The sequence below is a fragment of the Ambystoma mexicanum genome, chromosome 3q (assembly GCF_040938575.1).
Source record: "Ambystoma mexicanum isolate Mex_15411 chromosome 3q, UKY_AmexF1_1, whole genome shotgun sequence".
Lineage (NCBI taxonomy): Eukaryota > Metazoa > Chordata > Amphibia > Caudata > Ambystomatidae > Ambystoma > Ambystoma mexicanum.
This window is the reverse complement of record NC_090926.1, coordinates 796484292-796499497: the sequence shown is the minus strand read 5'-3', so window position 1 is coordinate 796499497 and position 15206 is coordinate 796484292. Positions and strand designations below refer to the sequence as shown.

At 45.5% G+C, this 15206-nt stretch overlaps 1 protein-coding gene across 4 annotated transcripts in view; it reads right to left on the bottom strand.

Annotated features, from left to right (window-relative positions):
- Positions 1 to 15206, bottom strand: part of EME1 (essential meiotic structure-specific endonuclease 1) — a 313316-nt gene that overhangs the window by 56899 nt on the left and 241211 nt on the right. The window contains exon 10 of one of the 4 annotated variants that reach the window (XM_069654877.1): positions 7486 to 7661. The exons of the other annotated variants lie outside the window; for them this stretch is intronic. Coding sequence (XP_069510978.1) covers positions 7605 to 7661 — 57 coding nt within the window. The 3' untranslated portion in view covers positions 7486 to 7604. Of the gene's footprint in view, positions 1 to 7485; positions 7662 to 15206 lie in introns of those variants that run through there. 4 annotated transcript variants of the gene reach the window in all.

Below are 15206 nucleotides of genomic sequence, written 5' to 3'. Positions count from 1 at the left end.
GACAGAGACCGCCAAGCCACGGAGCAACTCACGGTTTGGGGGGTAGAGGACAGTGGGATGTTTTGTTGGGATATAAAGTTCAATTAAAGCCACTGAATAAGGGGCAGTGGACACCAGAAGAGGGGGGATAGGGCGACAACGAACCGAGGCTGCATTGCGGTTAAGAACTCACAACCCTTATGAGAGTGTGCGTTTATAACAACACGCTGAAGCAAAACCAACTCCCACAATGTTTTGAAATGTATTGTAATGTCTGGCAATGCACTATGGTTCATGAAATGCCAATAAAAAGAGTAAATAAATAAATAAATAACAAGCCCAAACACAGACACCACCCAGGACAACTCAACCGCAGCCTCAATACCAACAACTGATGCCATACAATCCCATGCAACAGTATGTACCACCCATGGAGGGGTGTAGATGGGAAGGGGCGGGTACAAACATAATTAATTATTGGGGGAGGATTCCAAAGGGGGTTAGGTTTCGGACCACAGTCGCACCAACCCACAGGGGGGGAATCCACACAACAAATGGTGCAAGGACCAGGAAAGGGAGGAGGATTCCCATGGCAAGCTAGAGAACCACCCCAGTGCTGGACCTGCGGGCAGCAAGGGCACATTTCACGTGCATGCAGGGAGATGCCACAGAGGTGGGGAGAGCGGGGGCAGCAGGGCTACCAAAGGGGACAGGATGGTTACTACCCCCAGGAGATACAGCAACAAGGACAGTCACAGACAATTCAACAGGCTACACATCCAGTACAGACACAGCCTCAGGCTGCACCAACACCACCTCCCATGACAGTACCCCAACCAACAGCACCCCAAATACCAACACAAATGCCCCAATACCCACAAGCAGCACAACAGCCAACACAAATACAGGACCATCACTCTCCAGAGCCCATGTACACGATGGCAACGGTACCCGTCAGAAGGATGGGAGGGTTACCATGGTGGGGCACAATCTTTATACAGGGAACGGGTTATCATTATTCCCACAATAGGACAGCCCACCGACAAACTTGTTGTGTCCCATCCTGTTGGTCACACCCAATCCTGCAGAGGAACCTTGCATAAGGGTGGCGATAGGTGACAACTTTTTCCTTTCTTGTTGACATTGGGGCGACTAGGTCATGTAACCAGAATGCAACATATGCGGTGTCAGGCGATGCCATAAACACACAAGGATTCTCTGGGGCTCGAGAAGTGGTTCCCTTTACTGATAACATCCCCTTATCTATAGGAGATCAAGACTTATCTTTACCCTTACTTTATTCTAAACAACCACCTGTAAACATATTGGGACGCAACATAACGAGCAGACTGAACATGGCCATTAGTATGCTCCACACCAGGAACACACATGCTCACTGCAAGACAAATTGTTCAAGCATATTGTGGGAGCACAGTACAGAGTGGGGAACCATCAGACCCTGAGATGTTCCAGTATGGGACTGACATGGCCCTTGCAAGGATGCCAGGAATAACAGGGAAGGTGTGGAGTAGACCAGGTGAGTACCTATTCAGACCAGAGACACCCCTAGATGAGAAGGGGGGAACAATAGATAGAGGGAGTGGTGGCAAGAGAAGACTGTGTGGCAGTACATGCTATTGATGACCAGGGTAAAGCATGGAGGTCAGTAATTGTGGTAGCAGAAAGCTGCAGATTGACGCAGGTAACAGATGAGGAGCTGTTTTCAGACAACGAAGGGGAGACAGAGATGATGTTGGAGAGGAGGGTGCAATTCTGGTTACTTATCACATACAAAGAGGTTGCGCAGAGGATGGCAATGGCACTGGAAGCGCCACCACCATTCTTTGAGGAGGATCTTGCCAAAGTACCCGACACACTATGGACCACAAGTCCCTTTGATGTGGGGTGCATAAAAAGCATAGGGGGAGTGAAGATCAAACTGAAACCTGGAGCAATACTGCCACGGGTGAAACAATACCCCCTGACCAAAGAAGCAGATGAGGGCATTTATGAAACTATCAACGCCCTCATTGAGAGAGGCATTCTGGTACCATCAGAATCTCCATGCAACACCGCAGCGCACCCTGTGCGCAAGGCCAACATGGGGTCATGGCGTTTCATACAAGACTTATACCCTCTTAACTACATTATAGAGGCAGAGTACCCCGTAGCAGCAAACCGTGCAACAATCTTATGTGGCATCCCAGCAGAAGCCACATGTTTCACTGTTATTGATCTAAACAACGCCTTTTTCTTAATACCATTACACCCAGATTCACAAGATCTGACAAGTTTTATGTACCGTAATCAGAAATGGAAACAAACTAGGCTACCACAAGGGTACTGCGAGTCAATGTCCATTTTTAACAGAGTGATACAGATGGATTTGGGACACGTACATAGAGCACAGTATTGCAGAATGCAGACGATATCCTCATCTGCAGCAGAACAGAGGAAGAATGCAGTAAAGACTCAGTGCACATGCTCACAGTACTTGCAGAAAAATGGTACAAAGTAGATAAAGCCAAACTCCAGTACTGTCAAAAAGAGGTACTGCACATCCGACAGTTGATCTCCAAAAATAGGAGACACATTGCCCCAAAGAGAGCCCAAGCAATATGTTACATTCCATAGCCTAAAACAGTAAGAGAGCTGCAGAGGTTTCTTGGCTTGTGCAACTATTGTAGGGGATGGGTTTTTAACTAGAGTTCCTACACATGCCCACTCTTAACCGCTCTCAAAGAAGCACAGAGAGAAGCAAAGCCAATCGGTTGGACAAGAGAAGTGACAGAAGCATTCAATGAACTCAAGGAAGCAATATGTACAGCTCCAGTACTAGGGACCCAGAGATTACAACAAGGAATTCTTCCCATTTTCCCATGCTGACAGTGAGACAATTAAGGCAGTTTTAACTCAAAAGACAAGCATGGGCCACACACCTATTGCTTACTACAGTGGGCAGCTCGAACCAGTTATGAAAGGACACCATCAGTGCAAGCAATCGTTGGCTGCTGCAGCCTTCGCAGTAGATAGGGCTTCAACAATAACAATGGGGTGCACCACCCCCATTAAGATCCACTAATGTGTCTACCATGATTGTAGGTGATCTTAATTTTTGGCGTGGGAACAAGAATGACAAGGGAGCCAACGCTTTGGAAAAAGCTCTCAACAATCTTGACTTCCGGGTTAGAAATGAGGACCTACTACCCCTCAGGGGAATCAGCTTGACTGGATGTGTGGACACAACACACTAATCCAAGATTGCAAAACCACGCCATGTATCTGGAGTGATCACCATCTGGTATCTGCAACTCTCAAACTGCCAATACCCCCTCATTAACTCAATCCGCATATCCAAGTAGACAGCAGAAACTTTAAAAACCTGAATAAGATACAACTTTAGCCTTGCCTGGACAAAATAATGTGCTCTTTCCAGGAGCAAGATAATTGTGCGACATTGTTAGATAAGTACAATAAGCATATTTTAGAGTTGGTGGAGTTAGCGGCCCCGCTCAAGACCAAATCAGTCAGAAAAAATAATAATCAAAAATGGTTCACTACAGAGCTCCTTATAATCAAGAAGGAAAAAGGGCTTTGGAGAGAATGTGGATCCAAGACATCAGAGGAAAACAAGATTAATTGGAAAACCAAGGACAAGGAGTACAGAGAAAAGATTAGGATAGCGAAGGATAATTTCTTCAACATAGAAATCGAAAATGTGGCCAATAAAACAAACAAACTTTTCGATATATTGAAGAGTATAGAAAAACCTAAAAATCTAACCCCCCCCCCCCGTTTATGCCTACAGAGGCTGACTGTAATCTCATACAGATGGCTTTTCTGGCTAAAACAGAGAAAGCCAGACAAAATATCGACGCCAGAGCATTCTCGAAGCAGACCATGCTGCTAATAGAAGTTGAGCTCGGTATTAGAGAACAGTCCTTCAAATTTGATACTGTCACGGAAGTGGAGCTGTTAGAGGTGCTGGGCCATATGAAACCCACAACTTGCGCAGAAAACGTTTTACCACCTAGCGTTATTCTGCAACACAAGGAAATCTTTGCACCCATCCTCTTGAAAATTGTTAATAACTCCTTTAAGGAGGGCTCGTGCCGAAGGTGCTAAAAAAGGTCACGATCACCCCACTACTTAAAAAGGCGGGCTTGTATCCCAAGGACCCAGCTAATCTCCGTCCAATAACAAATTCAAATTTCGTCCTTAAAATTTTTGACAAATTAGCCACACAGCAATTACAATGCTATGTAGAGAGTCATTCGGTTCTGCATCAGCAACAATCGGGCTTTAGAGCATCTCACAGCACGGAGACAGCCATGCTGGATCTTCAGAACCAGATGTTGAGCATGGTGGACAAGAATAAAGTAGGGATGCTTATGCTCCTGGATCTAAGCGCGGCCTTCGATCTGGTGGACCATCAACTCCTCATCAAAGCGCTCAGGGAAAATGTGGGTTGTTCTGAAGGGGCAATAGAGTGGCTGGTGTCGTTTCAACAGAACGCCAAGCCAGAGTTCATTGGTGAAGCAGCTTCTCCGACTCCTGTCCTATTCTATTTGGGGTTCCTCAGGGCGTGAGTCTGTCGCCTATGCTGTTCAATATTTAGATGCGCACACTATGTAGCATTTTAGTTAAGGCCGGGGTGTCTTTTACAAATTACGCGGATGACACTCAGCTCATCTTGGAGCTGGAGGGAAGTAATCATTCCGTAGACAGTGCTACCATGGGAAAAGTCTATAAGATAATAAACAAATGGATGCAGACCAATTGGATGTGTCTGAACGACACAAAGACTGAATTGATGTTGTTCGGATCCAGTCGCCAATTAGCAAATCTTGGGGCGGAATATAAATCCTTTCAGATTAAAGACGCCAAAATCCCAGTGGTTACACAAGTTAAAACTCTGGGCATGATGGTTAACTCGGTGGTTAATTCAGAAGCTCAGACCAAATATCTTCAGAAAAATATGGCATATTATCTCATGTTACTGAAATTCATCAAGCCATTTTTAAATGAAGGTAACCTGGACACCATAGCCAGAGCTATCGTGCTATCAAGGCTCGACTATGGCAATGCTCTTCTGATAGGGGCATCCGTTAAGGATATAGCCAGATGCCAAGTGATTCAGAATAACGCGGTCAGGTTAGTCAGAAACTTGAAGAAGAGATCATGTCACGAGTGAACGTGTGTCACTCCATTGGCTTAGAGTTGAGGAATGAATAAAGTTTAAAGCCCTCTCATTGGTGCACAAGTGCCTTTACGGCAAAGCCCCAGATTACCTAAAGAACAGTTGAGTGCCATATGCACCCCTGAGACGATTGCGATCTGAAGGCAAGAGTCTTCTGGCTGTCCCCAAGTTCAAATTTAAATCTGGGTTGGGCATATCCTTCTTGGTGCTGGCTCCACAACTGTGGAACAACCTTCCTGAAGCATTAAGGTCAGAAAGCAACCATCTGGCTTTCAGGAAACGGCTTAAAACACACCTCTTTAGATAAGGAAATCAGATTTCTAAGCTTTTGCGCTACCTTTCTGGTTTAGGGAGAGGTCAGGTCCCATGCCCGGCCTATATGTGTTGTATTGTTCAAGCGCCCCGATGCCTGCGGGCTATCGGCGCTTTACAAACATAAATACAAATACAAATAAATACACCACCCTTTACGTAGAACACACCCATTTAGCGATACTGCACAAGCCAAAAAGCACACTGACAACACAGAGAATCAGGATATGAGATCATCCTCTCAAAGCCAGAGTTAAAGATTGTCAGATGCAAAAATGTAAACCAAGCACTGTTCTTAGCAGATGTCTACCAACCAGGTGAGCGGGCGCAAGATTATACCAAAAACAGTGAGCAATTCACTGAGACTCGCAAGGTAGAGGAAGATGCGCTAGAGTGGTGAGAGATCCAATACATTGACGGGTCTTTAATTATTGATCAAAGTGATGGCATCAGGAGAACTGGTGCTGCTGAAGTAAAAATGAAAGAAGATGTGACAAGTGAAACAGTAGCAAGCGTTTGACTACCTCCTCATTACTCCGCACATGCAGCAGAATTAGTGGCACTAATATTAGCACTGCAAAACAGCTTAGGGATGAGTATAACAATCTATTCAGACAGCACTCATGGCACCTCAACAATACATTCAGGAATAGCACGATGGCTCCGGAGAGGATTCAGAAGAGCTGATGGAACTCCAGTACAGCATGCTCTGCTAATAGAGGCAATAACGTACCCACAGGAATTAGCGTTAATGGGGGGGATGCAATCTCAAGAGGAAACAAAGCAGCAGATCACCAGGCAAAGTGTGCATCATACTTTGGGGAAATGTGGGAACTGAAGGGGGCACAAAAAGAAAGAGGGGGGTGAGGCAGATGCTTTTGAAAGGATACAATTACCTCCCAGAAAATCAGATAATGTAACTGCACCCAGGGATGAAAAGGAACTCTAGGTAAAGAGAGGACGTACAATGTCCCTGTAACAATGTAGCTGAATGATATGAATGAAACTCTGAATCAGTGTAAAGTTTGTATGGATTACAACGAGAACCCAATTCTTCTATTAACATCAACTCTTTCTATTTTAGGTTGTTTGAAAAAAAGGATACGTCTTTTCTCTGCTTCTTCCGGCTTTAGGACCAGGATGTGGTTTGAAGGTAAGTTCAAGTAAGAGTTAGTAATATTCTTTAGAGTCTTTGTTTGTTCGGAGATGTTTTACCACTCTGCTCTATGGCTTTTATCAGTCTCTAAAGTTGGCTCTCCTACTCTCCGGCACTCCTTTATTTCTTCTTTCTCGTCTCTTCCTTTATCTTTAATCTTAGTAGCCTTACTCTACTCTTTGTTCCTGAACCTCCTGTAGCTTAACAGTTTTTTTATGATGGCAGGAGGGTACATCAGATTGGTGCTTCTCAATGAATACTGAACTATCTTCTCGGGTTGCTCTTCTAATGTCTAGGCTTTCTTTCTTTACAAGGTTACCCCCATTTTATCAGCTATCATACATTCTCTGGTATCTCTTTAGCATTTGGCTGAAAAAAGACGTGAGCCACTGGCTTCCGCTTCTCTCTTCGGCTCTGACAATGCTCCTCTTCTGTGCTAAACATCAACCATTTATAAGCGCAACGGCACTGTGTTCATTAAGAAAGCGCAATGGCGCTCTGTTTATTAAGTTAGCGCAATGGCGCAGAGTTCAATAAATTATCAGAGCGACAACGATCGCCTCAGACTCCTCATACGCCCCCTCTTCAATCACATTAAACAGGCGTTCGGATGACAGTTCAACCAGGCGGTCGCCTATTGACAACGTAGCGTTTCAGTCCCCTTAGACGACATCAATCAGCTCATTACGTTTTATATAGCTTCGCTTTACCTTCAGGTGGTTTGTTATACAATCGGCTGTCACAAACCCCAGTATCGGACCTTCGTTGAGCTGGGAGTTTGCGGTAACGATCGTCCGCTCGTTCTCTGCTTTCCTCGTTCCGCAGCTCCTCTTGGCAAGGCGACGGTAGGAACCTGTCAACGACCTTCGCCTCCCTCAGCTTTTCTCTGCGGCTCTGACATTCTTTCTCTCATACATTTTTACTCCGACCGCTCCGCTGTTCACTCCCCCTCTCGGCTCAATAAGCCCAGCTGCAACCGTCACTTTCCCTCTCGTCATCTCGAGCCCCGGTCTCCTAGGCAACCAAACACAACACAAAGACATTAGAAGAAAGTCCCTACAGGAAAGACTTCCTGGTTTGTCCTCGGCTCACGATTACTATGAAGGAGAGTCTGTGAGGCATGCTCCACAACGTCACAGTCCCCTACAGATGCCTTATGGCGACAAAACACAGGAAAAGTGGTCATGCCACTTGCGTTACTGAAAACAGCATTACGTAGTTGCATCATCCTACACACACAGGGAAAGAAGTCATTGCTACACGCATTGGGGAATCATGGTTTTGTCCCAAACTAAACTAACATGTGGCAAACTTTATTAGTAATTGAGCAATTGTTTGACGTGCCAGCAGTTCTCCGCTGGACACACCCTGAGAGTAGTGCAAGGAACTATACCCGGACCCGAAGGCCCATTCCTGCATCTCCATGTTGACTACATGGATATGATCCAAGTATGTCAAGGTTACCGCTACAAGATAGTAGTGGTCTGTCTATTCTCAAGATGGGTGGAGGCTGGACAATGTTCCCGTGCCGACGCTCTACAAGCTGCAACATTTCTGGTCCGAGAAGTATTCCCAAGATGGGGCATTTGTGAGGTCCTGCTGTCTGACAACGGACCTCAATTTGCCAATGTACTGTTCCAGCACATAGCCACCCTACTCGTAATAAAACACAAATGAGCATGTGCGTACCACCTGCAAGCAAATGGGATGTGTGAACGCCTCAATGGTCTCCTGAAAGAGTGAATTGCCAAACCTCTGCAAAGCACCAAGAAAAACTGGTTGCACTGCTTGCCCTTAGCCCTGTTCAAAGTGCGTAACAAACCAGGGTCTGACCACCGTTTAACGCCCCTTGAGGTGGTAACAGGACGACTAATGTACCTCCCATTGGCCCCACCCACTAGGTCATTGAAAGAATGTGGCTGATGTATTGGGACAGGAAATGTATGACTACATAACGTCACTGGTTTCTAGAGCTTCTTTTATCTCTCACCAGATTCAACGGACCCAGGGCAGGCCTGCAGACAACGTACAAGAGGAAACAAACGACCAGGAACAGGAAACTCACAAGGAGCAACCTATACAAATACTAGACCACGTCCTCCTGAAGAATTTTGTTTGACGCTGGAACACACCTCGCTTTTCTGGCGCCCACATCGTTGAGGCTGTCACAGAATGAGCAGTGAGACTGAAAGGAAAGACAGTCTGCAATCACCTCCAGGTTGTCAAGCCCTAGAAAGCACAGGCCTCGCCCCACATCCGGGACACTCACACACCCGACCACACGAAGAACACATGTGTACACTTCTAGGAGTTAGAGGCCAGTGACATATATACTGTCTGCACGTTTATTATTTTGCCATTAGCTTACTGCAGGAACGCAAGAAGCCAGAAGAGCACGTGCAAATGCTTGAAGATGCTTACATGCAATTAACCCTATGGAATGACAGGAGCACTCGAGGGAACCGACAGCCATAACGCACTAACTTATGGATACTATGGAAAGCACATTTAGTACAAGCCAGACCATGGCCTAAGAAATTCTAGTAGGCCCTGATCATCTTAGAAAACCTGATGCCACACAGAATGCAGTGCAAGCTGGACTACCGTGGCGGGAACAAAGCCACTTACAAGGTTGCAATGTTGCAAATGACATTTTGCACTCTGAACCTAAGTAACACTGGCCGCAAGAGAGGCCAGGCCCAGTAAAATACAAAATAATTCAGAGCTCCTGTGCTCACAAACGTGGTCTCCAAACACGTGATCCAGCCGAGCTGAGGAGCTGCCAAGATCTGGTGGCTGGGAAGAGCAATCCATCACACGGACCAGACAATGGTCGCAACAAAGTTGTTACAGTCAAGCTACAGTTCTGCGCTGAGAGTGGAGTGTGCTCACGGCAGTAATGGTCCACACACGGTTATCATGCTGACACAGTTGCACTTTGCAGACACATAATTGCAAATGCACCGTTCACAGGTGACTTGAGGGCTGAAAACAGTTTGTCCCAGGGTTGGGGGCCCGCAGCTCAACCAATCAAATCCTTGGTCCTAGGGGTGGATAGCGGGGGTCACTGACCAATCGCGAGGTCCACTCATTGTAACAATTCTAGAGTAACAATTTTCGGGGATAGTCCAAGTCTGACACCTGAAATCGCCTAGTCCAATGGTTTAACACCTATAAGTGATTGCATAGGGGAACTACCACTCAGCAGCCTATCCAGAGTGGAGTTAGGTTTTGGAGTAGGGCCCGGAGTATGACACAAATTGTGACGCTGTACATCATCAAAACTGGCCTGCGAGCCAGAGTCCTTCGAGAGTTGCATAGACTTCCCTCCGGGCATTTGATTCCTGTGGTTTGTTGGCTGTAATAAACCCCAGTTGTACCTTGCTACTTGTGTGGACCCTGCATTCTTTTGGGCAAGGGGAAGGAGTTGGGCCTTCCACAAGTTCGACATCCGTGGACTCCTAGCACGGCTCTGCCTGCCTTGGGGTTCACCCTAACACAACCATGTCTGTTGATCTCACCAAAAGGGTAATATTTGTATCTAAATGTGCTTTCCATCCCCCACAGCAATCTAGCGTAAGTCCAAAGTAATCAAAATGTCTACTCTTGCATCCCCAAGTTCTAATCTGTGTTGTTACTTTCTTCCTCAGTGGGGCGGCAGATCATCACTTTTGTTTTAACGCCGTTTGCTTCTAACCCTTTCTTTTTGTATATTATGTGGAATCTTTCTAATTGTTTTTTTATTAATGCTGCTTTTTTAATTAGGAGAAAGTTGTCTGCTTATAGAAGTATTCCCATCTTTTTCCAGTTAACCTTGGGGCTGAACATCTGAGGAAGTATACTGGAGCGAGTCCAAATATGACGAATGAACAGGCAGTAGTCCAAATCCAATGGTGGCCAGCTGGACTAGAGAGGACAAAGAAACAAGAGGGATTTGGAGAAAGACGAGGATGAATTCATAACCAAGCTCATCGGAGGACAAGCAAAAATGGGCCAAGCATACAGGACACAAAGCTACCCCATCTGAGAACAACACATGACGCACACTGCGATCAGCTGGAGGGTGAATCACCACTAAACTGCTGCAGAGCACGAATATCAGGACCTCAGGAGAACTCAAACTCTACCCGGGCAAACCTAAATCGATGGGGATAAACAAGAGCAGCCGGTTGCCCAGAGATGGGAGTCTGCCACATCCTGGGAAAATATATCAAATTCATTCAACCGCCTGACCGAAGAGAAATCATGACAAGCAGGTAATAAACTTGAACCCTGTTGGTAAGAAAGGGCAAGTCAATCTGGAGAACCTTCTTTAGTTCAAGCAGAACTAAAGAATACCTTCAACAATAGGCCCTACCAACCCTCCCTAAATCCTGACCATGAGGATATGGAGGTAGGCCTAAAAAATGCAACCAATAATATTTAGGTCTGGGAGAGACCTGCAGAGAAGCAAAAGGACAAAGTTCGGAAGACTTCTACCAGAAGTCAAGGAGAGCCCAGGTCTAGGGATGTCTATTGAAAATCTAAAGAAGCCCTGTAATGACAACAGGTCAAGGACATGGACCCACAGCATTCTGAAGCACTGACAAGAGAGAAAGCTGAATATTGGGTCAGCAGCAGAACAGAGACACAAGCCAAAGACGAAGGTGACACACTGGTCAGCGAGGAGGCTGAGGAGCCGGTCCCAGGTAAGCCGGGGGAGCATTGCCTGGAAGAATGATAGAAGCCCATACTAAGGAAGGAATTTTTATACTGATCACTGATCCCAGAATGGGTAGGGGCCAGTATCACCAAATGATCTGCAAGACTGAAGAGAACCAAGCCCCCAACCAAGGGCAGGGCCTGAAGCCAATAAGTAACCAGATTCCCAGGGGAGAGGCAAAGACTCACATATAAACCACCAGAGTCAGATGCAACTCCTGACCGAGACAAGAAAGGCTAACCAGAGGAAGAATCACAGGGTCTTCAATAGATAAGTGGTGTGGTGAACGTGTCCTGTGTCTGGGGAATACGTGGATAGCAGAAAAGGGAATAAGGTAGAAGGAGCGTCACCAACCCTGATGCCCAATACAGAAAAGCATAGGGACAGCCTTGGTCAAACGGGGGAGTTACTTGAAGAGACCGTCCTGAGGACAGACACCTGTCAGAGGGTGCCACTTATAACCCCACTGGGAAGCACCAGGGAAGGTCAGATGAGGAAGAGGGAATCATAATTAAAGGGGTAAGGTATGCAACACGGTCGTAGATTTGGATCCTAACCAGAGCGATACCCATCCCTGGTGTTTGGGGAGTGAGGGTATGCAGGGAGCAGTGCATGTCCATTGGTGCCCGTCTCTGTACTGGCCAAGTATTTTGTTTCTACATTTTAAGATGATTTCGAGACTACAGTGGCCAGGATGCACCAGACACCACAGACTCCCTCAGAGGGATCATGGGCCCAGAGAAAAACTACAAGTACCACAATGCACCTGAGGCAAATGGACAATACCCACTCTGCCTACCTAAATGTTCTCCAATTTGGCACCTACCCCCCCCCCCCACAAACCAAACTCTACCCTAGACTGGCTATAAGGGAGCAGTGGGCGGCATAGCTGGAACCAGCAGAAAGCAGCCCTGCACAGGGGTGACCAGTGAAAATGTCTCAAAACCATTGTAGTTTAGAACTTATAGGGGAAGGCCGTCCACAAGGGGCTAGCCTAGTGTGAGAAACCAGAAGGTGTCTCGCCCACTAGTCCCTGGGGATCGGTCATTCAGGTGGCCAGGTCACGGCCATCGCTTTTGGATCCAGTTCCGGGGGATGGACCAGTGCAGAAGGATTACCTGGGTGAGGGGTCATCGGGTAGTGGGACACTGGATGGTGAGACTCGGTATCTCCTTCCCTGTAACACCTTTACCCCATCCTACCAGGTAGGATACTTAGGAATGCTACTCTCCACCCCCTGTCCCCCTCCCTTTACAACACAAACACTTTTACACAGACAGCACGCTATGGGAGAAAACAGACTAACAATGCATTAGTCAGGCAACTACTGACAATTACTCACACCTGACTTCCATTAAACTTCCCCACATGGATAAAAGGCGGAGCACGAGAGCACAATCTGAGCGAGGCAAAGCACATAAGGAAACAGCATTTTCGAGACAGCAGTTTAACGAGAGAAGACAGACAGCAAAACGAAAGGGGATTGCAAGGAGGGAAGTTCCCTTGACCTTTTCGACAAGGAACCGTTACTTTATAGAAACCTTTAGAATAGAAAGCTTAAGACCAGGAAACCAGGCTGATGAATCATGCATTGTGTGTCGGAGATACCTGGGGCCCTTCTGCGTCAATAATCAAGGCAGGAGAATCAGCAGCTGTTGTGGTACTGTCATTAGCTCCAAGAACAAAGCAACACCACAGTGAAATAAACACAGCCGGTGAGTTGGGGAGACCGATACAAGACTGCTCTGGCCAAGGTTGCAAGCTGCAACATTGTTTGCTGAGCGCTGGAATTAACATTGTTAAAATGTGTGTGATAAAGGACGCAAGCAAAGTTGAACTGCTTATGAGTATTTGAACTTTGAAAGGAAAAGATACGATACTTTGACAGAGTGGTCCGGCACCAGGTGTGTGCTCAATCAAAGGTCTCTGTAAGGTATCCAGCTGAGAAGTCACAAAAGTGAAACTTAAAGAATTATAAAGGAATTGTAAATCGAAGTGGTCCTGCGACGGGTCAAGCAAAATCATGTGCACAGTCGAAAGACTGATTTTGATACAGTAAAGAAAGTTTGGAAAAACAAGATAAATTGGTCCGAATCCAGCGTAGGGAGACTAAGGTTTTGTGTTAAAGTGGGTCTGAGCCCGGCAGTGGGGGACCCATGGTGAAAAGTGAATCACCAGAGAAAGTATGCATAGTACAATCCCGAGGAGAAAGGAACTTTGAATGTTTGTTTGTCACATCAGGCTCTCTGAAGTAAGAGATTTTGAATGACAAAGAGACTTTGGCACAGAAGGCCCTGATACTGAGATTTTGAACTACATCCTTGTGCTAGAAAAGCCAGAGTATTTGCTAAGCTTGAGTGTGCTGCCTTGTCTCATGCTGAAAACGTGGGGAAGGGAAGCTAAAGACTTAGCTATCCTGACATATCATTTCTTGAAGACTTTTCTTTTGTACAACATTGTTTCCCAAACCATTTGTATTTAGAGGTAAGGATTGACAATAGGTTTATTAGTATGAGCCCTTTTATTTTGACCAGACTCTACTAGGACTACGTTATTATTATTTGATGGGGGTAGCTTGCTCCCATCATTAGATTTAGGATAGAAAGGCGTTTTTTAAACCCAATTGAAGTTTAATAAACACCCTTGAACTGTGTTCACTTGTGTCTGTCTTCACTGTTTGATACCATGCTTCCCTTACACTAGACAGAGATTGGCCCACGGAAGCACATATTTTTGTTCATATTACAATGCACATTTCTCTATTGTTATATTTAACAGCAATTTCATTGTGCAATGCTTGAAATATTGATCTATTTCAACCCAGTTATTGTCTCTTGAGGTCAACTTTGGTCAGGTATCTCAACTCATCTTTATATATAAAGCAGCATGTATGTGTGTGCGCGTGCACGTGCGTGTATGTAGTGCAATAAATCCACACTGTTGAACTTGAGTCTACCAAATTTTGCATGGATTCCTCTTTTGTCTGGGGCAAGATCGTAGTATGTGTGTGGATACAAAAAACATATATGCAAAACATTTTTGGGATGTGTGTCTGTATGTTAGTCCAGTTATACAAATCCACACTGTTGAACCCACTGCTACCAAATTTTGCATGGATTCCTCATTTATCTGGGGCAAGATTGTTGTCTGTGTTTGGATGTAAAAAATTCATTCCGTAGACACCCTCATTTACTGATGCTCCCCCCCGATTCACTACAGTAGGTACTAGAAGGAAGCACAATTTGGAAAAGTGTCTGAAGCTAAATATACGATGTGTTGGTTATTCCTTTGAAATGTAATTTTTAAATAAAAAAAAAGAAATGGTATCACGCCAGTCCAAATATGGGAAATGGCAAGGTTTTCTCAAATGTGCTGAAGGCATTGAGTGAATGAAACATGCCGCACAAAAAACGAACATCACTTGGAAAAACTCCATCTGATGCAAAGTGAAAATCAATATCAAGAGCTTCTGCAGCAGCACGACTTGACGACCAGAGGACAAGAGCAACTTTCTCCAGGGCAAATGAGATGCCAGAGCAAACTGAAGTAAGACTTGCTGACATGAGGACAAGAGCAACATCCTCCAGGGCACATGAGACGCCACTCGATCAGGACACGGGCAACGCTGAGTACCCCAGGTAATTAGTTATATTACTTTTGCGATCCTGGTTCGTATAGGCTTAAATCCAACACTACATTTCGAATTAACGTATGACAATGGTAGATTGGTCTATCTTGATCTTACCATTAGCAAATGAAAAGTGATATTTTTGTATATATAGGCCTTATCATTATGATATTCCATTTTGGCAAACTCTTGTAAAATGAATCTCAGACAAGGATCTCCCGTATGTCAT